This window comes from Vanessa cardui, chromosome 2 (assembly GCF_905220365.1).
Source record: "Vanessa cardui chromosome 2, ilVanCard2.1, whole genome shotgun sequence".
Classification (NCBI taxonomy): Eukaryota; Metazoa; Arthropoda; class Insecta; order Lepidoptera; family Nymphalidae; genus Vanessa; species Vanessa cardui.
Window position 1 is genome coordinate 13,024,050 of NC_061124.1, and position 25,130 is coordinate 13,049,179.

At 35.5% G+C, this 25,130-nt stretch overlaps 2 protein-coding genes across 6 annotated transcripts in view; one reads left to right on the forward strand and one right to left on the reverse strand.

The window, feature by feature from the left end:
* LOC124542566 (FERM, ARHGEF and pleckstrin domain-containing protein 1-like) overlaps positions 1 to 11,557 on the forward strand; it is a 55,190-nt gene extending 43,633 nt beyond the window's left edge. For 2 of the 4 annotated variants that reach the window (XR_006967333.1, XR_006967334.1), the window contains 3 exons: positions 1,167 to 1,349; positions 1,694 to 1,787; positions 1,872 to 1,920. Coding sequence is in view for 2 of the 4 variants with exons in the window: in XM_047120510.1 (XP_046976466.1) it covers positions 1,167 to 1,349; positions 1,694 to 1,787; positions 1,872 to 1,998; positions 2,243 to 2,432; positions 2,820 to 2,918; positions 4,107 to 4,174; positions 5,372 to 5,552; positions 5,848 to 5,985; positions 6,228 to 6,325; positions 6,575 to 6,698; positions 7,427 to 7,570; positions 8,088 to 8,191; positions 8,458 to 8,600; positions 9,338 to 9,454; positions 9,537 to 9,582 (1,856 nt within the window). In the remaining 2 variants the exon portion in view is untranslated. Of the gene's footprint in view, positions 1 to 1,166; positions 1,350 to 1,693; positions 1,788 to 1,871; positions 1,999 to 2,242; positions 2,433 to 2,819; positions 2,919 to 4,106; positions 4,175 to 5,371; positions 5,553 to 5,847; positions 5,986 to 6,227; positions 6,326 to 6,574; positions 6,699 to 7,426; positions 7,571 to 8,087; positions 8,192 to 8,457; positions 8,601 to 9,337; positions 9,455 to 9,536 lie in introns of those variants that run through there. The other 2 variants (XM_047120510.1, XM_047120506.1) reach the window with 2 other exon arrangements.
* A 3,134-nt stretch (positions 11,558 to 14,691) lies between these two features.
* The window catches only part of LOC124542556 (adenylyl cyclase 78C), a 93,995-nt gene continuing 83,556 nt past the window's right edge, over positions 14,692 to 25,130 (reverse strand). For both annotated transcript variants that reach the window (XM_047120496.1, XM_047120501.1), the window contains exons 6-29: positions 25,049 to 25,125; positions 24,865 to 24,957; positions 24,749 to 24,791; positions 24,171 to 24,323; positions 23,517 to 23,713; positions 22,938 to 23,130; positions 22,720 to 22,863; positions 21,952 to 22,031; positions 21,575 to 21,724; positions 21,165 to 21,301; positions 20,768 to 20,935; positions 20,583 to 20,688; positions 19,887 to 19,988; positions 19,307 to 19,515; positions 18,581 to 18,769; positions 18,084 to 18,398; positions 17,565 to 17,799; positions 17,243 to 17,363; positions 16,964 to 17,070; positions 16,751 to 16,865; positions 16,416 to 16,561; positions 15,989 to 16,205; positions 15,755 to 15,848; positions 14,692 to 15,613 (exon numbers count right to left, since the gene is read on the reverse strand). In XM_047120496.1, coding sequence (XP_046976452.1) covers positions 15,211 to 15,613; positions 15,755 to 15,848; positions 15,989 to 16,205; positions 16,416 to 16,561; positions 16,751 to 16,865; positions 16,964 to 17,070; positions 17,243 to 17,363; positions 17,565 to 17,799; positions 18,084 to 18,398; positions 18,581 to 18,769; positions 19,307 to 19,515; positions 19,887 to 19,988; positions 20,583 to 20,688; positions 20,768 to 20,935; positions 21,165 to 21,301; positions 21,575 to 21,724; positions 21,952 to 22,031; positions 22,720 to 22,863; positions 22,938 to 23,130; positions 23,517 to 23,713; positions 24,171 to 24,323; positions 24,749 to 24,791; positions 24,865 to 24,957; positions 25,049 to 25,125 — 3,794 coding nt within the window. In that variant the 3' untranslated portion in view covers positions 14,692 to 15,210. The remainder of the gene's footprint in view (positions 15,614 to 15,754; positions 15,849 to 15,988; positions 16,206 to 16,415; positions 16,562 to 16,750; positions 16,866 to 16,963; positions 17,071 to 17,242; positions 17,364 to 17,564; positions 17,800 to 18,083; positions 18,399 to 18,580; positions 18,770 to 19,306; positions 19,516 to 19,886; positions 19,989 to 20,582; positions 20,689 to 20,767; positions 20,936 to 21,164; positions 21,302 to 21,574; positions 21,725 to 21,951; positions 22,032 to 22,719; positions 22,864 to 22,937; positions 23,131 to 23,516; positions 23,714 to 24,170; positions 24,324 to 24,748; positions 24,792 to 24,864; positions 24,958 to 25,048; positions 25,126 to 25,130) is intronic.

Here is a 25,130-nt window from a genome sequence, read left to right on the forward strand (position 1 = left end):
TTTTGCTATGTAAAGCCAATTTGGAGTAGCAATATTCGGGCAAGTAACAAAAACTAAACGCAATACAATAATATATTAATAAATAAATCTTTTTTTTTGAAACATTTAGATCAATATATTGTTCTATAAAAGCTTTTTTTCTTGTAAAATTAGAAAATAATCAGGCTTGTTCTAATGCTTCTAAGGCACAGAATTATATTATTGTACAATTATAGCAACATCTAAAATCGGACTCTAAGTTTGTTTGCAATTCGTTAACTGTCAACACAAACAATTTTCAATGATCACAGATTAATAACTTTGTTCAATTAAAAGTGCACGTGACATTAAGCGCACGGGACTTTAGTTAAATACTTATATTAAGAGGTTATTAGACCTCCTTAGTTAGTGCAATAATAATTGGCATAAAAACAAAATAGTAGTTTATAAGTATTTCGAATTTTCGATTGAGATTGTACAATCAGAATAGACTGTAATGTTATTTCATTAATATTATATGATTTTATTATTGTAATTGTTTTGAGAGTTTCGAATGTTACTTCCTTTTTGAATTTATATGTAATTGTAAGTTTACTGCGTCCCCGCAATACGTTGGCCCCCGGGCTGGGGACCGGTAATACAATAAATAAATAAATGAACGAATATCGATGTTTTCAATTTCAATTTTATTTATTTATTTTTCTGTATTTTATGTTCGTCCCTAATTAATTCTAATGCAGCCGGAAGTACGTGTAAGTGTATTCAGATGTTGGCATGTTATTATTTTGTGTTTTATTTTACGATTAGATTTGCATAGTTGTTATTTTGTATTTTTATATTTTGAATGTGTTTTTGTTTTTACATTTTTTTTACAGGTTTAAAAATTTTGTTTCTTAATCGAAAATAATCGTTTCACAAATTACTTATTGCGTTGCCGTTCAATTTATGAACAGTTCATATAAATTTGGGATATTTATCTGTTTACGTACATACATTCTAAATATATTGAAATTTTATATTTTGAAAGTTAAATATTCCAAATTTATAATAGCTTTTTTAATAAAATTTGGTGCCGTCAATCCTTTTTAGCTTCTTGAAACCGTTTTTTTTCTTTAGTAATATTATTTGGTGTAATATTTTCAATGTCGAATGTAGCGGTAAGTTTTAATATTGTACTGCGCCAACAGATGTGAGCCTCCAAGAAGAAGACCCCACGGTGTCGTCGGCGAGCCTGTGCGTGTCGCCGTCGGCCAGCGCGGCGGGCCCGCTCGGCGCGTCCACGCCGCTCGAGCGCCGCGCCGACACCAACGGCTACCGCGAGCGACACGACAACCGCGGCGACTGCGACACCCTCAATGGGAACGTACACGGTGAGTTGGCCCTCGAATTGGGTACTTGAATAATTATGTTTTGTCTAAAATGATAACAGAATTTATTCTTGATACCAGAATTGTTTTTCGTTTTTATTTTCACAAAATAGTTGGTTAATATCGGTGAGGCGCCGACAGATTTCAAGTCCATGTGACCATATTTCATTTTCCTCGATTAACAAGTTGATCATTTAGAATTTAGATTCTGAGAAAATGATTACAATCAACCACTTTTAAGGCGTTTTGTAGGCTTTTGATATTTTGTATTGTGGTATCAATTTTAATTAAAATGTATTTTTAAACTCTTGTTTTCGATACCAACATATTATGAATTTACTTTGCAGTTAATATAGTGTCGGCCTCGACACATAATATGGATGTCCTAAGCGGAGGGGAGAGCGACGCGGGCGACACGCTGTCGAGACGGAACAACAATAGGTAAACATTGAAATGTATTCATATTAAATATTTATATGTACTTAATATTATTATACATATTAATAAAAAAAAATGATATTTTAGTATATCGTCGGGTGTAGCGGTAACAGGCGAGACAGCGAAGCGACGCGGGGACATCACGTACTACGTCGCCAAGGAACTGCTCATGACGGAACGCACGTACAAGCGCGACCTCGAACTCGTCACCGTTGTAAGTACATCTTATTTTATTTTTTTATTGTATATTAACCGAGTTTCGGTCAATTTACCTCGTGTTCGATAGTAATGCCAAACATCTTATACTCGCGTCCTTTGCATTGCGAAATAGGTAAAAAACACATGTCAGCTGTTTCGTTGTGGATCAGCTTATGCTCAGTAGCTTTATAGTTCAAGGCGGTCGCCGTCGAGCGGTCCGATATGTAGCTGAGCGTAGTAATGAGTGAATCGTCCCGCAGACGTGGTCGAAGCGCGTGGGGTCGCTGGGGCGCGCGTCGGGCGGCGCGGAGGCGGCGGCGCTGGCGCGCGCGTGCCTGGCGCTGGAGCCGCTGGCGCTGCCGGCCGGCGCGCTGCTGGCGCGCCTCGACCGCGCGCTGGCCGCCGCCTCGCCCGCCTCGCCCGCCACGCCCGCCTCGCCCGACGCCGAAGGTAACAGACTCCTTACGCAACTCCTCCGTATTAATTAATTTAAGTAAGTGGTTGAGGCGGATAAATGCTCGGTCTGGTGTCAGGATCAATTCATTTTATTTTAAAGCAAGTCATATAAAAAATGGGGTAGTGTACCTGTATCGTGTAGTCTGTGTACATTGTAAACTTGCACGGTATTTCAATAGTAAGTCTCGGAAGTAAGTATACTCTAATTATTATTTTTTTTTTTAATTTTCTTGGTTGATGTCAATGCATGTCATCATAATGGTATAAGTACGAGTCAATTCGCAATCGCGTGAAGATAGCGGCGCATTGAGACCTTGTAACCAAGCCTTTATGCAAATGAGAGGAAGTCTCTTATTTTTAAGATTGATGTATTTCTTACAGAAATGGATCTGGAAACGTTGCTCGCTTTACCAGCGGGACCGTTTCTCGCTTACCTCGATCGCGTTGTGTCTTGTATCGAATTACCGATTGAGTGCGATGGTAAAGTGCATGTCGGTGTTTACGTAGCGAACATGCCACAGTAGTCACGCTAATTATACGACATAAAGGCGACGAACTCTGTAGTGTCATATCATTGTTATATTTTCATATTAAGTGCTCTATCAATGTTAACAACATTATTATAGTTATTTGCTTATCGAAATGTATTTGCCGGTTTGAAGACCATAAGTAAAATAAGTTACCATAACCATAGAGAAAAATGCGCCTCATCTGATGCGTGACCATCACATAACCGAATAGAAAATGGATTAATTAATAAATCAATAGTAATGAAAATGTTATATTAAAACTTTTATTTAAAGGTTTCTAAAATATACCTGTATATGTATGTACATATACATATTTAAAAAATATTGTATTCTAAATATAGGGAAACTTCAAACTTGTTGCAGATAGGATACACGTATATGTAAACTGAATTATATTTAATGATAGAGTCTTTTATTAAAATTTTAGTAAACGAAATAAAATCCATCTTCCGAATAGTGGTATCATTGCATTTAAATACATGCAGTAACATGTTGATTCAAAAGTGCTTTTATGAACCAATTTGAAAAAATAAAATATTGCTTTTTATTTTTTTATCTGATTACATAGTTGATTTCGCTGTAAATGAGTATAGTACGACACAAATTAGATGTACCGTTGTATGACCGATTACTGCCGATTTACACAACCAATAGAAATAGGTCCCTATCGCGCCATTCGACGCTATACGTTGCTATAGATTCACGCGTCAGAGAAAGCAAGTGCATGTAAATCGACGCGTCAAATTGACGAATATATTAGGTTATGTGACATTACAAGTTATTACGTTTGTGCAAAGATCATATTCGCATGAGAAATAAATATTGATAATATGGGATAGCGTACTCAAATTGGATGTGACCGGGTTTACGAATTTTGTTGATGCGACATCTAAGTTGTGTCGTACTACATGTTATGGTTTTCATTTAAAGTAAAGTAAAGTAAAGTTAAAATATAATTAATATAATTGCATTTTTGTATCATAAATCATTACAATTGCTTCCGTGACAAGGCTAACCGCCTACCATATAGAGTAAATTATTAAATTTGTACGTTTTGTTGTTAGCTATCTATGTAGATATAAAAAAGATAAACAAATTATAACGGTGGTATCTTCTTTAATTTAATAATTTGTTTCAGATAACGAAGAACCGGAGTATAAAAAAGTTGCGGACTTACTACACGATTATTTATCAAGTACATATGACGTGAGTACGCAGTCGCTTCAATGGGTATTTTTATTACTTTATACAAATGCACCGCATTTTTACTCCACACAATTTAATGTCGGACATCGACTGTATCCATTGAGCAAACGTTATGTTGTCTTAAATTTTACGCGATTATTACACATTTAAATAAAACTAGTTATAACGGATTTTAATCGCGGGACGGGTAGACTGTCTACCCGTGACCACGAACGCTGTAAAGTGCTCGAAACGTCGGGATGTCCAAAATAATTAATATACGCGATTAAAATCCGTTATAACTAGTTTTATTTAAATGAGCAAACGTTGTTAGCGTTATGTTATAGGACGGGCTGGTCTTCCCATTCGCCTTGTCGCTCCTCTTTGCTATATCACCCAAGTCCATTTTAGTCCTACGTCTGTTTTCTGAACGTTTTCTTCACTTTAATTTCTTTTGTTCTTCGACATTCTCGTTACACTGAAAATATGCTATCGATATAAAATCAACATTAGGAGTGTTTTAGTACCTTCAGGCTACGTCCGAAATGCATAAAACAGAAAATCGGCAATACTGAAGCCATTTTTAACGATTATTTGTCTCAAAAAATTAAAGAATAAATAAGATAAGATAAGATAAATATACTTTATTGTACACTGAAACAGAAAAAAATACAAGAAACAATACAACAAAATATCAAACACGGTACAAAAGGCGGTCTTATCGCTAAAAGAGCGATCTCTTCCAGACAACCTTTGGATAGAGGACATTCAATACTCAAAGAAAGGGGTTCGGAGGTGTACACCTTTTAGGTAAATCACATATACACAAACATAACATATCTACATAACATACATACATACGATTAATACATGTTATATATAACATATAAATACGTGTATTAACAAAATAATACTGTTTAAATATGTTTTATAAATAAATTCAAATACATAAAAATACATACTTATATATAAAGTATTATTATATTTCATAAATAAAATTACAACGATTTACAATGACAAATAATAGTGTTTTAGAAGTCTCTTAAAAGCAGCAACGGATTGTGCAAGTCTTATATTTATGGGCAAGGAGTTCCACAAGCGTACTGCTTGGACTTGAAATAGCTAGGTAACGTTAGATATTGACAAAGGGAAGAAATGTTGAGTAATTTACACGGCATCAACTTGCCGCAACCCACGACGCCTTTCTCGCACTCGCAGGCGTACGCGGCGTACACGGAGCAGGCGGGCGCGGCCGTGGCGCTGGTGGAGAGCGCGCGGCGCCGCGGCGGGGAGGGCGCGCGCCACGCCGCCGCCTTCGACCGCGCCGCGCCGCTGCCGCTCGCCTGCCTGCTGCTGCGCCCGCTGCACCGCCTGCACCACTACGAGCGCCTCGCGCACGGTACGCCCGCCGCCCCCCGCACGCCCCACCCGACCGCCTCACTCATGACGACCTCCGTGGTCGAGTGGTGTGTACACCGGTTTTCATGGGTACGTCACTCTGAGGTCCCGGGTTCGATTCCCGGCCGAGTCGATGTAGATTACCATAAGTTTTCTATGTTGTCTTGGGTCTGGGTGTTTGTGGTACCGTCGTTACTTCTGATTTCCATAACACAAGTGCCTCAGCTGCTTACATTGGGATCACAGTAATGTATGTGATGTTGTCTCACTCGCCACTCACGCCGCTGTCTGCGCAGAGCTGTGGACGGCGACGGCCAGCTCGTCGGCGCTCGCGGCGCTGGAGCTGGCTCGCCGAGCGTCCGCCGCGGCCGAGGAGCAGTTGCGCCACGTGGAGAACCATGCTGTGCTCTGTCAGCTGCAGCGGGACCTCTTGGGTAATGATAATATTAATTAAAAAGGCATTGACGTAAATCAATAATATCTAAAATATTGACAATCGAACAAAGACTGGTAATAAAGAAAAAATGAACTGTACAACACAGACACAGAGTAAACTTTATTAGGTTTTACTAACATAAATTTACAATTACTCTTACTTGTACATCTCGATCGGCGTAAGTTGCAACCTATACTGTACTGATATGCTAGTGACTAATGTTTTCTGATTTTTCTTTAGGATACGATAAGCTGTTGGTCGCCGACCGGGAATTTATAAGATTAGGATGCGTCTACACACACACTTCTAAAGGACTACAACAAAGAATGTTGTTCTTGGTACGTATAATTTTTTTAATGATAAGTGGTCATCACCGCTATCACCACTCCATATTAACCATCTTGTACATCTTCAATTCTTAACAAACCTTTAAACTAATAGATTGAGCTCTTGGGCTATAAGAGGTTATGTGTAGTGGCGATCTTTAATGATTATTAAGAGTTAATTTGATCGAAGATATTTATCCTATGTCCTAAAATAAATAGGAATTCATTAAAAGTACATCGTTTGCAATTGTTTGTCCACAGTTTAACGACATCCTCATCCTGGCGTCGAAGTGCTCGAGCGGCCAGTTTCGCGCTCACTCGGTACTGCCGCTGGACCAGCTGAGCATCGAATCTACTGAGTTACCGCACTCATTTGTTATTAAGGGTGAGGTTAAAACTATTCTAAACTTAAAAAATGATAGTTTTTACCGGGGATCGCCAAGTCTCGTAACGTTATCGCTTTAGTTAATGAATCAATTTCGCAAACCACTCCTCATATAGCGGTGGAGGTATTTAGTAGATGTTATCTGTAAAAGAGCTGAACGAAAATCCCTGATGACACGTATGGTCTAAGCAATTGTTTGATGTAAGTTTTTTATTCACTATTTAGTTCAGATTTGCACTCTTAAAACTATGATTATTTTTTACAATTAACATAAATAAAAGGTATACAAAACTTTGAATCTAGTTCAAAAGTTTGTGTATAAAAAAAGTTAAGTATAGTACGACACAACTTAGATGTCGCATCGGCAAAATTCGTAAAACCGATCACATCCGAATTGAGTACGCTATCCCAAATTATCAATATTTGTTTCTCATGCGAATATGATCTTTGCAAAAACGTAATAACTTGTAATATCACATGACCTAATATATTCGTTAATTTGACACATCGATTTACATGCACTTGCTTTCTCTGACGCGTGAATCTATAGCGACGAATAGCGTCGAATGTCGCGATAGGGAGCTATTTCTATTGGTTGTGTAAATCGGCAGTAATCGGTTTTATTTTCATTCCATTCCATTTTCCGATGCTACATCTAATTTGTGTCGTACTATACGTTCAAGTCTCTGCACATGGGTGTACTAAGTGTGACAATGACGCGTGCGCAGGCGAGGACAGTCGGCTGACGCTGAGCGCGAGCGGCGAGGCGGAGTTCCGCGGCTGGAGCGCGGCGCTGGGCGGCGCCCTGCGACACGCGCGCGCGCGCCCCGCCGCCGCAGACCTGCAGCTGTCGCACACGCTGCACGACTACGGTACGCACCGCGATTTAGAAGCTCCTCCACGCTTTTTTCTTTTAATATATTTTTTTTTTATGGTATACGTTGGCGGACGAGCATATGGGCCACCTAATGGTAAGTGGTCACCATCGCCCATAGACATTAACGCTGTAAGAGTTATTAACTATTCCTTACATCGTCAATGTGCCACCAACCTTGGGAACTAAGATGTTATGTCCCTTGTGCCTGTAGTTACACTGGCTCACTCACCCTTCAGACCGGAACACAACAATACTGAGTACTGTTGTTTGGCGGTAGAATAACTGATGAGTGGGTGGTACCTACCCAGACGGGCTTGCACAAAGCCCTACCACCAAGAAACTTTTACTAAAAATATTTCTAACTATTATACTATAAAGACTTATTTAATTGTGGAATGGTTTCCATTTGGATCGTTTTCAATCATTCGAATAATAATATTATTACAGTAATTTGTAAACGATAGTACTAATGTAAATATGGAAGTGACTGTACTGTGTGTGTGTGTGCGCAGAGGAGGCGGAGGGCGCGGGCGCGGGCGCGGGCGCGGCGCTGGCGCACGTGTGCTGGCACCGCGCCGCGTCGCTGCGCCGCGACCAGTTGCACCGCGCCATGCGGGTGCGGACGCGTTTTGCACTTACTATTGATATTTGTATTTCAAATTTTTGGCAGAAACGCTTATCATTAATAGATTGATCAATTGATGTCCGCTTTCCTGTCTACTTCCCTTTTAAAGAAACCGCTTTGTTATTTTTTGGATGCATTTTTTCCAATTTTTTTAATGATTTTTTTCCCTTTTTTTATATTCCACGAAAGCTTTAATAACTCGTTTATATAATAAATGTAAAACGAATTGAAACAAGCGATGCGCTTTCCAATCACAGAGTCAGCTGTCCGGATACTTGTTGCGCAAGTTCAAGAATTCTCACGGCTGGCAGAAGCTGTGGGTTGTGTTTGCGATGTTCACGTTGTTTTTCTACAAGACGTGCCGCGACACCGCGCCGCTCGCCTCGCTGCCGCTCCTCGGGTGAGATATGCGACCTCGTTCTCTTTTCTATCTAATTATTCTTGGAAACACGAAACATGCTGTATACTGAACCTTTTTCTCGAATCAAATATGTGAGATTTTAAATTAACATGATTATTTTTATTATTACAGTTATTAAATAATACTTCTAACTATTGCCTACTAATAACTATTGTCTCGTGAACAAGATATTCGTAGATAATGTCGAAATATCGAGCTCCACCGAATAAAAATAAAAAAACATGGTTAATATTTGTTATAAATATATACTATTAATAACTGTAATTAAATATATGTATCTATAAATAAGGCCCATATCTGTACAGGCTATCTATTACAAATCCATTAGCAAGTGCCCGATCGGTGATCACCTCCCACCGGACCCGTAAAGACCTTGTCATGTCATCTTATAAATATACCCAAAACAAATCAACCTACTATTTGTTATTAGTCATTGTTAAAGTAAAACTAAAGTATTCATAAAATATGTATCTTTAATATGTGTTTATCACTTAGATTATGAGCTGAGATAGCCCAGTGGTTAGAACGCGTGCATCTTAATCGATGATAGCGGGTTCAAACCCAGGCAAGCACCGCTGATTCATGTGCTTAATTTGTCTTTATAATTCATCTCGTGCTCAGCGGTGAAAGAAACCTGCATGTGACAAATTTCTATGAAATTCTGCCACATGTATATTCCACCAACCCAATTTACAGGCTGTTGTTATCACTTACAGATACACGGTTGGCGCGCCCTCTCCCGGTGACGGAATCGACAAAGAGTTCGTTTTTAAGCTCCAGTTCAAAAATCACGTGTACTTCTTCCGAGCTGACAGTCACTTCACATACAATAGGTAATATTTCTGTATTTACGTATATTGTTTGGTTAACAATTATAAATTACATAATTATTCATTAAATTTGTTTTATTTACAGGTGGATAGAAGTCTTACAAACACCAATGGCTTCAGACGACAATTAAATCTGCAATAATTCACCAACACCAAGTTTGTGCGAATATAACAGAATGTATCATAAAACGATATTTGTATCATAAATGAATTAAAACAAAATACCATTTAAATTGGTGCCATAGAGTTTATAGAAAATATACACGAACTTTGATGTCAAAAGCGATGTTCATATGAGTTCTTGCCTATATTTATTTTCGAATACAACAATAATTCGTGCGATAAAAGTAGCATATTGCGCGCTCTTTCCCACTTGTGTAAAATCACGACGCCTTCCACAAAGCCCGTTATAAGTGCGAAAGAGAGCGCAATATGTACTGCCTTAATGGCAATATACCACGAAGTATTGTACATAGTATTATGTTTTGTAATTCGGTGTTAAGTGAGATGTCAGTACATATAAGTTTAAAGATGAAAAGACAAATCGAATACGACGATGACTTGTTGCGACTGTCGCACAAAAGTGTCGCTTGTCCTTGAAAAGGGTAAGCAATATAAAGAAATAACAAATTATACAGTGTTATTATCATTAGGAGCAATGCGAATGAACCTGCAGAATGAGAGCTAGATGCAAGAGAGAGAAAGAGAATATACGTTTAAATAAATGAAGGGCTAGTTATAGTACTTGTACAAATTATACAAAGACAATATACACTTTCAATCAAATAAAGATGTAATATGAATGTGTGAAGGAGATAAAATATAAATATACAAATATAATATAATAACCATTTGTATCAAAGATAAAATCCATCATAATAATTTATTAGTTAATACATTAAGTATTTATTTTCTAATAACTTAAATATTGATCAATTTTATTACTAACCTACGATTGTAGTTTATAAATGATAATCAAGTATGAATGCTCATTACTATGTCCTATGTAAGGAATGAAGAACTGATGAATATAGTACAATGTTAAATAAGGCGAGCTAGAGTTGGACATTCCACGAAATTGACGAATATATAGATTTGAATAAAATAACTAAATAAGGCAGATAAATTAATAATAATATTCATAACTAATTTTGTTGAAAGGTAGAAATTGTTTTCTTTTCTATTATATTGCGCAAAGCTGCGTCTACAATGCACAGAATTGCCACAATTAGCTTTATTTATCAACAAAATTCGGACTTTGCTTCAGTTCAGAAACGTTCTTCCTATCTAGGAAATACTAGTAAAAGTAATTAAGATTTAAATGATAGCCATTTCTTTCGTGATTTTACAGTAACTCTGTTACACAATGTTATGCACATTACTTTAAAGATATAGCTATTGTTTTTGCTTTGAATTCCAATAACTTTTATGTATATTTTCGTGGATTGGAACGATTTCGCAACCATTTTATTTCAAAGTATAATAAGTGTATTTTGTATACCCGCAAGATACTTGAAACTAGTGTGATGATTATTCTAAGCTTTCGTTGTGCGAATTGGATCAATAAAGTCATTATTTGATTATTTTGACATAAATGATAACTAACAGAATATGTAGTAATTTAACTTTTCTTCAAGAGATATGCAGAAATAACCAAAATTAAACTTTTAATATCATGAATCATTTAATTTTAAATCAAATTGTTTAGCATGACATGCAATTTTTCATAAAATTATAAATTTATATTATTGTCATTGATACTGTAAGAGTATTTGTATATTGATTTTCAAAACCATATAAGTAAAATATACATATTTCGTATTATAATATATCTCTGTATTCCATTTTAATATAATTAAAAAAAAAAGAAACTGAAAAGACAAAAGATTGTAATATTTTATTTTCTTATAACGAACAATTTTACGTGTTTAAACGACCTCTGGTGGCCTAAATCCTAACTAATTATTAGTGAGAAAGTAAGTTTTTATTACAGTAGGTTACTCTCGATCGTCATGAGGTTTTGTACGCTTCTTTTAAATGGTAGAAAAAGGGCATAGGGTACCTAACACTTGCCCTAGTTCCTCGTAAGCTGGCTAAGCCACGGGCGAAAACTATTAACAACTAATTTAGGCTATGAAAATCAAAATTATAATAATTTTGTAGTCCTACTAAGTAATAATAAATTTATTATGAAATCAATTAAAAATGTATTTTGACACCAAAGGGTACTTTTTAATTTATTTACTCGAAAATTATTCTAAATTTTATAACGTTTAAAAGTAAACATTTAATTTTTTTGCTTGAAAGTAATTCTTTTACATTTAATGTAATAAACCTATGTAAAGCGTGCGTAGTTGCACGACACATGAGGAACATTACATGTTCTGCGATTCGACGTCATACGCTTAGCTAAAATTTGATCTTGACTTTGAGAGATTTCATTAAAAATATTTTTTTTTTATAATCGAGAGAAAATAAATGATGTAATCATTCAAAATATTATTAGTGCCTTTAAATCAAATTAGGATGTTATTTTGTATTGACATAACGTTTATAAATTAAAACAACACGATTAATTGTAGTAATATGTTATTACAGGTTCAAAATATATATTTCTCGTTCTAAGTATGATACGATACGTTTGTGATATTTTATTTAAATATGTATCACACAAGCAGGTCGAAAACTACCCATTTAGTGATTTTAGACTTTTGATTGACTTTTCAATTTGACATTATTTTATGCGCATCTTTGGTGTATGACCTTCGAATGGTGTTTAGTTCTGCACGTTTTAATATTAATAAACCAAAATAAACTACAGAACGTTTGAAAGTTCACGTATTAATTGACATATTGATAAAGATATGGTCATTTGGAAATGTCTCAGTGTACAATAATCTTAACACAATTCTTATTATACAAAATAATGAAATAATTTATACAAATAAAATGTATACTTTACCTGACTAAATAAAATCTCATCTAGATCTATAAACCAACGAAGGCGCGCCCCTACACGTTAAGTAATAGGTGTTTTAATAAACTCATTAAATTTTTTTCTGTCTTTTTTTACTCTTAGTCACCCAACTAATGCACTTTGATAATAATGTGTAGTGAAGGGATGCATCTTCGTAAATGAATAGATCTATAAAATCTATTTATAAAATGCACATAAAAACGTTTTTATAATATACTGTTCTAATGTATGTATGTAATATAAAATCAAATCTTTATTAATTATTTATTTTCTGTTACTTGAATTAATGTTTACTTTTGAAAGACTTGTTTTATATGTATAACGTCGTAAAAGCCGTATAAGATTTAATATGTAATAGAAATCGGAATTTTACAGAAATGAAGCCTTTTTGTGTAAACATATATTTAATACACATTTTTTTATAGAAATGTTGCAATCAAATCCTCCGAGCCCCTAATTTTAATCTCACCCAAACAAGTTTCACTTCAAATTTTATTGATATATCAAAGAAATTCAGACTACGTATCCACTGTTAATATATACGTTATTAAGAAGATAATAGTAATTTTTTTTCTTTAATATATAAACGGTGACTGGTGCCAGACCTTTGCGTAGTATTATTTGAGTCCTAAGAATGTGTGATCGAATGCATTCAGATATCCTGTCCTTTGGCGAATGTCTGGTATCGCACCTACTTTTACCAATTCCAAAATATTACACGGCTGTGTCGTTTGAGATGGTGAATAGCGGACCACTCGCTGGAATGATCGACGAGAACTATATTTAATAAATATGATAGTCACTCAAGGTCAACACATTATTTTTTATAAATAAATTATGGAAATTCAAAGGTGTTTTATTTAGTTTGTTATATATAATTATATAAGTTTTTAAGACTTAATGGACATGTGTTAGTCCAGGGTATAGAACAAGTGGGAATTCAAATTCAGACAAGCATCACAAAGGTTATTCTGTCTTTATAATTCCCGCTAAGCGGTGTAAGCGTGTAAGGGATTAACTTCTGCCAGTTTGCTGGATTTTTATTCTGCACCGAATGAATATTAATATATTGTAATTTCATTAGTTCGGGATGGCCAAAATTACATATATTACGTATTACAATGATGCTCCAATCTCTCTATCTTTTGTTAGAATGAAATACTCTTTGATGAAATACACAATTATTTTTCGCATTGTCAAATAGCCTATTGTTTTGACAGCTCCAATCATATTTAAAATGAGAAATAGTGTTACATGCCAGTATTAAATGCTATGCCGCATAAAATAATATTAATTACAATTTTACAAATTATTGTACAATTAATTACAATAATAATTGTATATAATAAAGTAAATTCAATAGCCCCTGCTATATTCATGATACGCAATAATAATGTGATATAAATTATGATATAGAATCAGAATATTGAAGGCTAGGGTTACTCTGTAACAATATGTAAGATAGAATAAGCTGCCTTGAAAAATACAATTAATAACAAAATTAGTTCGTTTCGTCCTATAAAAAGTGATGAATTTTTATTTTTAGACTATTTCTCTGAAGTGGTGTGGTATGTATGTGGTGGACACCATGGATTCACTCAACTAGTTCACAAGGATACTGAAGGTAAAGTAGTTAACAGTGAAAAAAAATCGTTTTTAGACCACCATATATATTTATTTTGAAGATAGACGACATTCATTCATAATATTAATAAAGAATAAAATATTTGGCTTTACTTTATATCTAAATAAATAATATCTAACAAATTTCAAAGTTGATAATCGAATAATTTATGATATTCATAATAATTATCTTCTTAATTTAAAGTACGTACATATGTCGATTGTATTTACAATAATATAATTTATGTAATATTATAATTTAAGTATATTTTACCCGTTTTATGGCTTAACATTTACTGGGAGATCAATTTATTTGTTTTGGCATAGAATTTCATTTTAATAATCTAGACAATATATATATTTCTAATTTCTATACAAGATAAACATGATTTAGCTTAGTGATACTTTGAACCAAAAAATATTTCACGTCTATGAAACTATCGTAGCTGCAGAAAATTAAGATTAAAATTTTGGAAAGATCTGTAGCTGTTTGGGTGACAAAGCTTTACCTCAGTACGTACATTTGTATTTTATACAAATTAACTGAACAACTGCTACTCACGCGCCATATAATAATAATACATTCGCTTAAAATAAATTTACTTGTTTCTTTTTAAAATCAGCTACAAAACGATATATTCCGATTTGGAGTAAATACTCTTGCAATTTTAAAAGATAGTAACGGATTAGTGAGTTCAAGATTCGCATTAGTTCGCTATGCGATATATTTTAAGTACACAGAAATAATAATACTTATTTCTTAACCGACTTTGTGGCATTGATCGGTCAGTTACCTACATTTTTAAATATGAAATAGATCTCATTGATTAAGCGTATAGTGTTGCAATAAAATACAAAGAAATAATTTGTAAATTGTTATTAAATACATGTTAAAGTTAAATTAACGCTATATATTAAAAATCACAACATTAAATTAGTTAAGAAAACGTAACAAATCAGTATAAGTCACCTAGTATCAAAAAGTTACTCTTAAAATAAACTGTGAAACACAATAAATAAACATTGACATATTAAAAATATTCCCTACTGTGACGCCAGCGTCTAACTAAGTAGTTCTCAACTTACATACAACATATAAAAATAATTACAAATGCTACTTATTATAACACCTACTTCTTTTTAATAGTATTTTTATTAATTACATCCGAGTAGTCACGGTGTCTCCGGTCTCTTCGGTGACTTCTTGATCTTTCTTTCTTTCCTTATTCCGACTTCGAAAGAACGACGCCGTGGTAACCGACCTAAACCTGAACGAGCCGGGCGCTCCGTTAGCGATTGAAGTCTTTGAACCGTCATTTTCTTCTCGGATCTTCGGCGATCGATCTCTGTTTGGTCGCGTACGGTAGGAAAAACTCGCGGCTTTTAGTCTCGCGCTGATCCCCAGTTTAGTGGGCCCAGAGAATAATCTTTCTGGTGATATGTGTGACGCGGTGGGCGTGTGTGGCGCGGACATGCTGCTGACTATCGGAGGCGCCATGTCCGGTCGTCGCGCGACCATACTATTCGAGTAGGGTCTGCAGCCGGTGTCTGAGTCACCATTGCTGAGAACAAGGAGGAATTGATAAAACAATAGCTAGCGAGTGTTAAATATTTTCTTAATCAATTATCATATAAATAGTAAATACATTTGTAATCGAGTACAAGAAATATGAGTTTTTCAGGGTTGTGTGAGTGTGACTTACCAAGCGAGCGTGTTGCGCGGGCGAGTGCGGCGCGGGCCGGGGCGGCGCTCGCTGGGCGCGGTGCCGGCGCGCTCGGGGCGCACTCTACCCGGCGCTGCAACGCAATATAACATTTAAATTAATCGTAGAATCGCGTCACGCAATCATACAGCTGGCCACAGAAAATCTTAGAGCTTACTGTATAAGAGAATCACTGTAAGATTAATATATCAAAATAGGCAAAGCTATAGTAACCATCAGAGGAAGCGCAGAAAGGATGAGTGTAGATGCGCTTGCGCGCCTGTAGCATGGTGTAAACGAGCGCGGCGAGAGAGCGCGGCGGCGCGGGGGCGGTGGGCACGCCGGCGCCCCGGTCGCCGACCCGCGTCACCCACCACGTCTCCATGCGTCCTTTGCCTTTCACCTCCACCGCGCCGCGCGCCTCTACGCCGTAGCCACGCCGCTCTAATACCTGCATGAGTATTTTACTCCGTAACGCATTGAACGAAAGGATTTCAAATAAAAAGCTATCAGAATAAAAACTTTTCATTCAAAGGCTAAAGTTTATTAATTTTTTATTGACATAAGTGTTTATAGTGACGCGAATTAGAAATTAAGAAATACTACAAGTAGACTTTTATGAAGTAAAAACTAAGGCATTTAATATATTTTGGAAACGAACCTGCTTGGTGTACTTCGTGACTTGTATGCGATCCATCGCACCAGTGGATTCCATTCGAGAGGCTTCATTGACAGTATTGCCCCAAATATCATAAACAGGCTTACGGGCGCCGATCACACCACCGACTAAGGGGCCACAACTGATTCCTACAAATGAACAATATAAATCAGACACACGCCAAACGTTCAACACACACGTACAAAACATACTAAAATAAATGAAAAACCTGAGATAAAAGTTTTTGGAAGAAGTTTTCGATGAATCATAATAAATACTCTTCACCGGAGCGGCTTTATGCTGCATAATTCCAACTTCAATAAAGAATCACTACTCACCTACTCTCAAACGAAATTTATTGAAGCTGTGCTTGTTAATATCTTCCAGAGCTTCTCGTAGTGCGAAAGCGTAATCGACAAGTGCGCAAAGGTGTTCACAGCCCTCATCACCGGTCTAAAAATATGGTCATATTTATTCAAGAGCCGTGGAAATATAGTTGAAATGTTTTAATAAATCACCTATTTTTAAATGGAAACACACTTCAAACTTACTTTATGGTTTGGGTTAAGACCAGAGGCAGCCATATATGTAGCTCCAATTGTTTTTATCTTCTCAATGCTTTTGAATCGAGGCTGCATAAGAAGTCTATCGAAGTCAACTGCATAAATATGAAGACAAAAATAAATATCACTTAAAAACAATTTCACTTGAAACAATCAAAGAATTGGTTACATAAAATGCGATCACAGCTGATATTGTAGAGAAAACAGTTTTAATTGAATGTGAATTTCTAGAACCTATTTGAAAATCAAATCTGATTGGTACATTACAAATGATTTCGTTGAGCAGTCTCATGCAGTCGACGGCTTTTTGTTCGGAATAAAATTCGTGGAAATTCGGTATTCCAGCAAACATTACGCCAACTTCGTCTCTTCGCTGTGAGTACAACTCCTGGAAACGAGCGAAATTCGGTTACATTTCTATTCTAGGAATCCAGATTTAATTTAGTACTCAATTTCAATCCCCGTTAGGATTGAAAACGATATTTATGTTGATTGATTTCATTGAAAGAATATTAATTAACAAAATTTATTGAGTGAATAAAATTCGAAATATTTATCAATAATAGATTCTAATCGCTACCAAACTTACATCCGGGCATCTATCTTTGCTTAAGAAATGATTAACCACGTGGTCAGGAAGTATGTGCTTCAGCAGGTGCCTATTGGTCCTTTGCGTATCCCTCATTTCCTTCAAGTCTGTCTCGGCTTGGAGTTTCCAGAGAAAATCAAGCCTAGATGTTACTTCGACGAGTCTTGCATGGTAAATCACTATTATGGAAAACATCGTCATCAAGATCAACATTTGCACGTAGAAGCGGAGGTCGCTATAAATAAATAAATCCATTAAACTATATCATCTATACATATAATAAAATTGAAGTGTCGGTACATATTCCAAAATTTCTTTTTTTACAATTTTTGTCTGTCTGTATATCTGTCTTATATGTCTGTCTAGCTTTAACGGGACTTTCACTGGCAGATAACTGAAATAACAAGGAGTAACTTAGGCTTAAATATTTTTTTTTGTTAAACACAAACGTATGCAAGGTCGCGGGGCACAGCTAGTTTTTAAATAAATTCTTTACAAAAGAAAATAAATATCACTTACGAATCATGGGTAGCTGAACTATAATAGTCTACGTTGTAATAAATGAGTAATAGAACGGAGTACATCGCCACGTTGATGATCGCCAGCACGGTCTTTATCAAGTAATAGAGTTTCAATATTGATGTCAAAGCCACCAAGCATATTATCCAAGTGAAAACAACGTATTCCGGCTTGTAACATTCGCCTATTTTAGCTTCCTCCGATAATATAGATTGAGCGGTTCTCGTAAAATTTTCAGTAGTTGAATTTAACAACGTGTCATTTTCTGGACCGGCAGTAGGAAAAGATGGCGGACATATATATAATTTTGTTGTGCTGAAAAAGCAAAATGTAATAAAAACTTATTCTAATTTGGTATGTTTCAAATTCGATTAGTTTTAACTAAAAATAAGAACCAAGGGACTCTTTGACTTATATATAATTTAATATTTATATACAAAAGTTGTGACAAATTCAAATAACGGAGAAATCTGTAATAATCTTTTTAATTTAGTTACCTGGATAACGACATAATTGTGACAAAACAGCAAATATGAACGTTCCGTCGCAGTCTATTTGCGCTTATAGCAGCAGAGAAATGCGCTAGAAGTGGCATTGCCAGAGGAAACTCTTCTGCCATCACCAGCAGAAACGACAGAGTAAGGAGAATAGTCATCACGAATAAGGTAACAACCAGCAACCAGCAACTGAAAGGAAGTTTTTTTAATGAATATTCGGTAAGCGTTTATTCGGGAAACAAAAACTAAGAATTAGTATCGCTCATTAAAGTTATTAATACATTTTTTGGATACAAATCACTCAAATCAAATAAATAAATATCTAAGTAAAATCCAAAACTTCAAAGAAAAGACAGTTCCCATAAGAAATGGAATTCAGGCCGATCTTTTTTTTTTATGGAATAGGTTTGCGGACGAGCATATGGGCCACCTAATGGTAAGTGGTCACAATCACCAATAGACAATGACGTTGTAAAAAATATTAACTATTCCTTACATCTATCATCGAACTAAGATGCTATGTCCCTTGTGGCTGTAGTTACAATGGCTCACTCAGCCTTCAAACCGGAACACAACAATACTGCGTACTGTTGTTTAGCGGTAGAATATCTGATGAGTGGGTGGTACCTACCCACGTAGGCTTGCACAAAGCCCTACCACCAAGTAAAATCATCGATCACCTTAATTTAGCTAAACAAACCAAAGGTGGGCCCGAAATAAACATACTTGAAATGAATAATGCACTGAACGGCGACGATGAAGAGCCAGAGCACCCAGCAGCACATCACGTTCGACTTGAAGGTCTTCTCGTCGAGCTGTCCGAAGCGCACGTCGAGCGACGCGCGCCGGAAGTGCAGCGACCACTGCCGCATGTGCTCCAGTCGCATCCGCCGGTTGCTGTTCACCTCGATCGAGTGGTTTATTATATCGTCCTCCTGCATCAAATTTAAACCACATAACATTCATCATCATCATCATCAACAGCCTATTTTTGTCCACTGCTGGATATAGGCCTCTCCCAATGCACGCCACTGTGGTCTTTCTCCGGCTACTCGCATCCAGCTCCTGCCTGCCGCCTTGCGTAAATCGTCACTCCACCGTGCCTGAGGACGTCCTACACTACGTTTGCCGAGACGCGGACATAACATTAAAAGTAGATAAAATTATTGTTAATCAAGGGATGTTGAATACAATACATTGTGCTTTATACGAGAGATGTTATATTGTACATATATGACAATAATTTACTTGATTTTTAATCTTTGGTAATATTTTATGTGCATATACCTTTATTAGGAAATAATACCTCTGATATCGATGTTATTTCTATATCTTGTCCGTGCTCCACGTCTTCGTGTTTGTTTGTTCGTCGATACCAAGTTGTACCACTTGTGCTGCTTTGGAAGTACTGTAAGAAAATAGGATTTAATTTCATACTTAGTGATGTGTTTAAAAACTTTTTAGATTTTTGTAAATAGATATCAGACACTTTTCGCCCATAAACTTGTATTCGCTACACATTGATGATAATATATGATACAAAAATAGATATGAACTTTTACGCAAGTGTCAATTAATACTATTTAACATTACAACTTAATCGGATGTATATCGAATGTATGGATACATACAAACGCACAAATTACGAAAGAAAACAGGCAATAATATTGTTTGTACATAAGATAAATTCGTTGAACATGAATTCATTTGAAAGGAAATAGCAATATTTAAGATAAACTATCATTTATATTCCTAAGCCGTCTAGCCGTGCTGTTCCAGAACAGAATAACATACTTAATGATATGATTACGATATCTAGTATAAAAGTAAAATCGTATTATTGCATATTATCAGCACTAAATGTGAAACTTGGGCGTCAAATAAAGACCATCAACCGTGGATTGACAGTCCTGTAATGTCTTGCAGTAATTTCTTACATTAATAAGAAACCAAATAAACGAACTATGATTAACATTAGTACTTCCTTGAACGGGTATCTTACATTTTGAAATGGCATCTCAGGAATCCAGTCGGTAGTGATCTCCTCTTCAATGCTTCCGCTCGGGCGTCTGGGTAAGACTTCATTTTGTTGCATCGGTGGTTGCATGCTGATTTAATAATACAATTATTTACTATGTAATCTATAATATTCTGTGATTATTTTATAAATACTGAAGTTTAGCCTACTTGTTTGTAGATTTATTCCTCGTCCGTCTCGGGTGTTCCGAGGCTTTGATCAGGTAAGTTGCGATGTTCAGTTCACGTAAGTAAGGATTACGCGTTTCACCCTCTCCAGGCTCAACCTCGAACGCACCGTTAAGGCACTCCATCGTGGCAGAAGATATATGCACTCGGCTATAAAAAATATCAAGAAGGCATATTGAGTTAAGACTTTCCAATATTTGTTAAATTTAATAAACAATTTCTTTTTCTCCCTTTCAAAAGTACTTCGATACATTATTGTGTAGTCCGTTATTATGTACTATTGTACGAGTTATTTTTGCTTCCATATTTGCGGAGAGTACTGTAGGCTAATTATTGATATGACCGATGTACGAGTAATCGATCTTTTCTTTAAACTTACCCTGGTAATCCTCCACTTTCCATGTGGTTGGCTAGTGTAACATCATGTGACCAAAGGTCGAACTGCCACTTCAGCAGACCCAGTACCCCGCACAGAACTATGCCGCTATGGATACCAATCCTCATGTCTAGATCGACCTGTGAATTCATTTAGAATTTAGTTTATACCATACTAGCATCCCGCCCGAACTTCGCACGGTTGTAAAACTGATACTAAATATACTTCAGAATTTGTTTTTTTACTGTTTCTTTACTATATTATCCATACAAAAACCTGCCTCTTGAATCACTCTATCTATTAAAACAACCGCATCAAAATGTATAACTATTTAAATTATTATATATCTTTTGATTGGATATACATACTATATATTGACAAGAACGTTGAGGAATATAACCTTAAGTATATACCTGTTTGTTGTATCGAACGTCTCGGATAACGCGAATCATTTGTAGGCCCATGTTGACGCAGCAGAAGGCGTGGTCGCTGCGTCGATCAGGTAATCCACTCACGCAGAAATAACAATCGCCCAGCAGTTTAATACGAAGACAATGATTCTCCTATATACATACATAATCATAGAAAATCTAGATACATAGATTAAAAGATAAGTTAGATAGAACATTACAAATTTTTATTATAAAATTGAAATCTGTGAATGTAGATTGATTTTCGATTAAAAATGAATAATTCAGACCTGAGAATTGTCAAAAGAACGACAGCGGAATATTTTTTATCTCGTCGATTATAATAATGATTATGTATACAAAACAAGTCGAGTACTTACCGATGCTAATCGATCGAATCTGGCAAACAGTTCGTTTAGTAACTTCACCAAATCCTGAGCGCTACACTTGCTAGAGAGCTCTAAAAGTTGAAAAGTACATTTAGCATAACATAACTCGTATTATAATATAACTAGCGACCCGCCCCGGCTTCGCACGGGTGCAATAGTGATACTAAATATCCTACAGAATTTGTTTATTTACGTTATCATTCTAAAATTATCAGTGTTTATTTACTATATTGTCCATGCATTATATACAAAAACCTCTCGAATCACTCTTTTTAATAGATATATTTAAAAAAATAAAAGTATTAAAATCTGCTGCGTAGTTTAAAAATTTTAATCTTACATACGGATATAGGGACAGACTAATCGACTTTCTTTTATACTATGTAGTGATGCTAAAGAGTAATCCTAACCTCCGATACGGTGTTGTCTGATGTGTAGTATTATTGACTATATCACATTTTTGTAGCATATTATTAATATAGCAAGTGCTATTGAATTAACTTTATTATATACAAATTTTATTTTAAGTAGTTAATCAATAATGTATACAACTGTAATTAATATTATTTGATGACATACCATGTGACACTGGCCTATAACACTATTTATTATTTTAAAAATGATTGTGCTGTGATTAGAAAACAATTGGCTGATTGCGGGCATTGTAACAAAATATCTAGAAATCGGAGCATTTTTGTAAAACGTAATTTTATCCCGAACTACTGAAATTACAATAACTTAACTAAATACAAACGTTACCCGTGAATCCTTTGATATCAGCGAACAGAATCGAGACGTCCTCGTGCCGCTGGATGTACAAATTATTGAACTGCTGTTCCTGGAATTCTCCTCTTACTCTTGATACGTGACTAGAAATCTCTTTGGCTAGGAAGTCTGGTATGACTGTAATGAAAACGACATTCGTTAGTATCTGTGGATTTTATTTCAATTCATATCATAATGTCTGTATTTCTTACCACTTTGGAATAGTTTCCACTGTCTGTCACTTTCTCGTTTTGTTTTCTGCCTCGTTACCATAGATCTATGCGTTTCTAGAAACGCCTTCCGCTGACCCCAGTCTGCTAGGTATTTAGCGTACATGCCGCCGAAATTAACAGCAGTGTAGAGCAAAGCATTGCCGAATAGAAGTCGTATGCCGCAAGAAGGAGCCTTTTGAAAAAAGAAAATAGAAATGTATATGATAGTTCTATCTTAGAAATCCGTATATATTTTTTCCTTCAGTTTCCTTCAAAAGCCAAATTGATAGTAAGTAGTTACTAAAGCCACTCAGAATGGAATGTTAAGAAATGTTGAAAATTCCTTATACAATATACGAGTATGTACCGCACTCCATGATTACTGACGTGTTATGTTCGTTAGGTATTAACAATGGCTTACACACCCTTCGAGTTGGAACAAAGCAATACATACGCATTGCTGTTTGGCGGTAGAAAAGGGATTGATTAACAGACGGACTATCCAAGGTTCTACTTCTAGTAAGTACTTGCATAACACAAGTTATTAATATATCAACTTGTAAAGTAGGAGTTACTCACGGCGTCCGGAGTTTTTTGCATAATTTCCGGTATAGTGACAGCCGTGGTAAGTACATGCGACATAGAGGACAGAAGACCTATGACGATGCACCAGCCCAGCGAGAGGGGCAACATCGCGTATGGCACGAATATTATGAACAGCATGTACCATACTTGGTTCTGTGGTTCTTGGAATCCTATACCTTGTCCACTTAATCCTGGAAAATTATAAGTATTCATTTGCTAATATAATTAGAAATTCGAGGTATTCATTCATTTAAGCAACGTAACTATGCTTGTTTTATTAATGCATTTGAATTTAATCATTTTTAAGTACGAAGAGGCTAAATTTCAACGACGAATTTGAGTTCAAGCATATAAATTAAACGTAGGTGGTTTATCAACCATTTGTTTACCGAGTTGTTATGTAAAATATATTTTATATTTGTATACATATTATGTATATTCAATGTACTAATGCTAATTACTTCCAAGAAAAATCTTCTGACATTAAATGAGATTTAAAAAAAAGCTTACTCGAATTGTCATCACAGCAAAAATACCAAACGAAATATTGCAAACCAATTTATCACCATATACAGCGATTTGAAGATGCAATTTGAATATATAGAATACCAGGCAGTAGTAAACGCTTAATATAAGGTTTTAGTCTACCTTGAGCTATAAGCAATATCCAGGTAGCGGCTGCAGCCCAATGTAGGTAGTTGTTAGCGAAGCAGCGCCAACAGCCGAGTAAGCACACGGCAATGTTGAGCAGTGCGAACGCCGCGGTCCAGGCTATCTGATAGCCATTCGTTACTGTGTCCACTGAAGTACACAAAAAAACTGATTTATTCAATATACAGGCGTTACAAATGTTTATTGATTGTTAAATATCTACCAACGGTTTCAAAGAAGTTCAGACCTGGGAAGAAACGGCGAAATAAACTTAGTGTGTGTGTTTTTTTTATTTATTTAATTTGGCACTTAAATGTAACAATTGTTTTAAAATTGAAAATGTTTATTAACAAAAAAAGCAAATTTCTCTTAATATAAAAGGTCATATTCATTCAAGATGGTGAGTACTCTAAAGTGTACTCTTAAACTTATTTAATCTTAAATCTACTCAGACTATCTTAATATTTTTTTCAAAATGATTTTTAATTAATATTGGCTTGATAATGTTGTACGATGTTATTAACAAAAGGTATGAACGTAATCATAATATTTTGTAAAAAGGTTAAATCACTTACGGTTATGACGATTTGATAATGTATAAATTAACGACAAGCAAATCTGAAATAAATAAAACAATATATTGAAAATGATTATTAAAAAGCCTAAACATTTATATAAAAAAAAAACTTACCTTTAATGCTAAATCTACAACATTGACCATTATAAGAGATTTTTGTCTCTGCCTCCTCGAGTACCTTTGATACGATAATTCTACAGTTTGTTCCTGAAATCCATTTAAACCGTATTAAAATAATAATAGAATTTGGTCATCTTCTATGTATCAACCATTTTCCTTTAATTATTTCTTCTCTTACCTTAAAACTATTAGTTATAGAGGGCCAATATATGCCTTTGTAGTATCGTCCTGTTCTTAACATACTTTCTGTTGCGACTGTA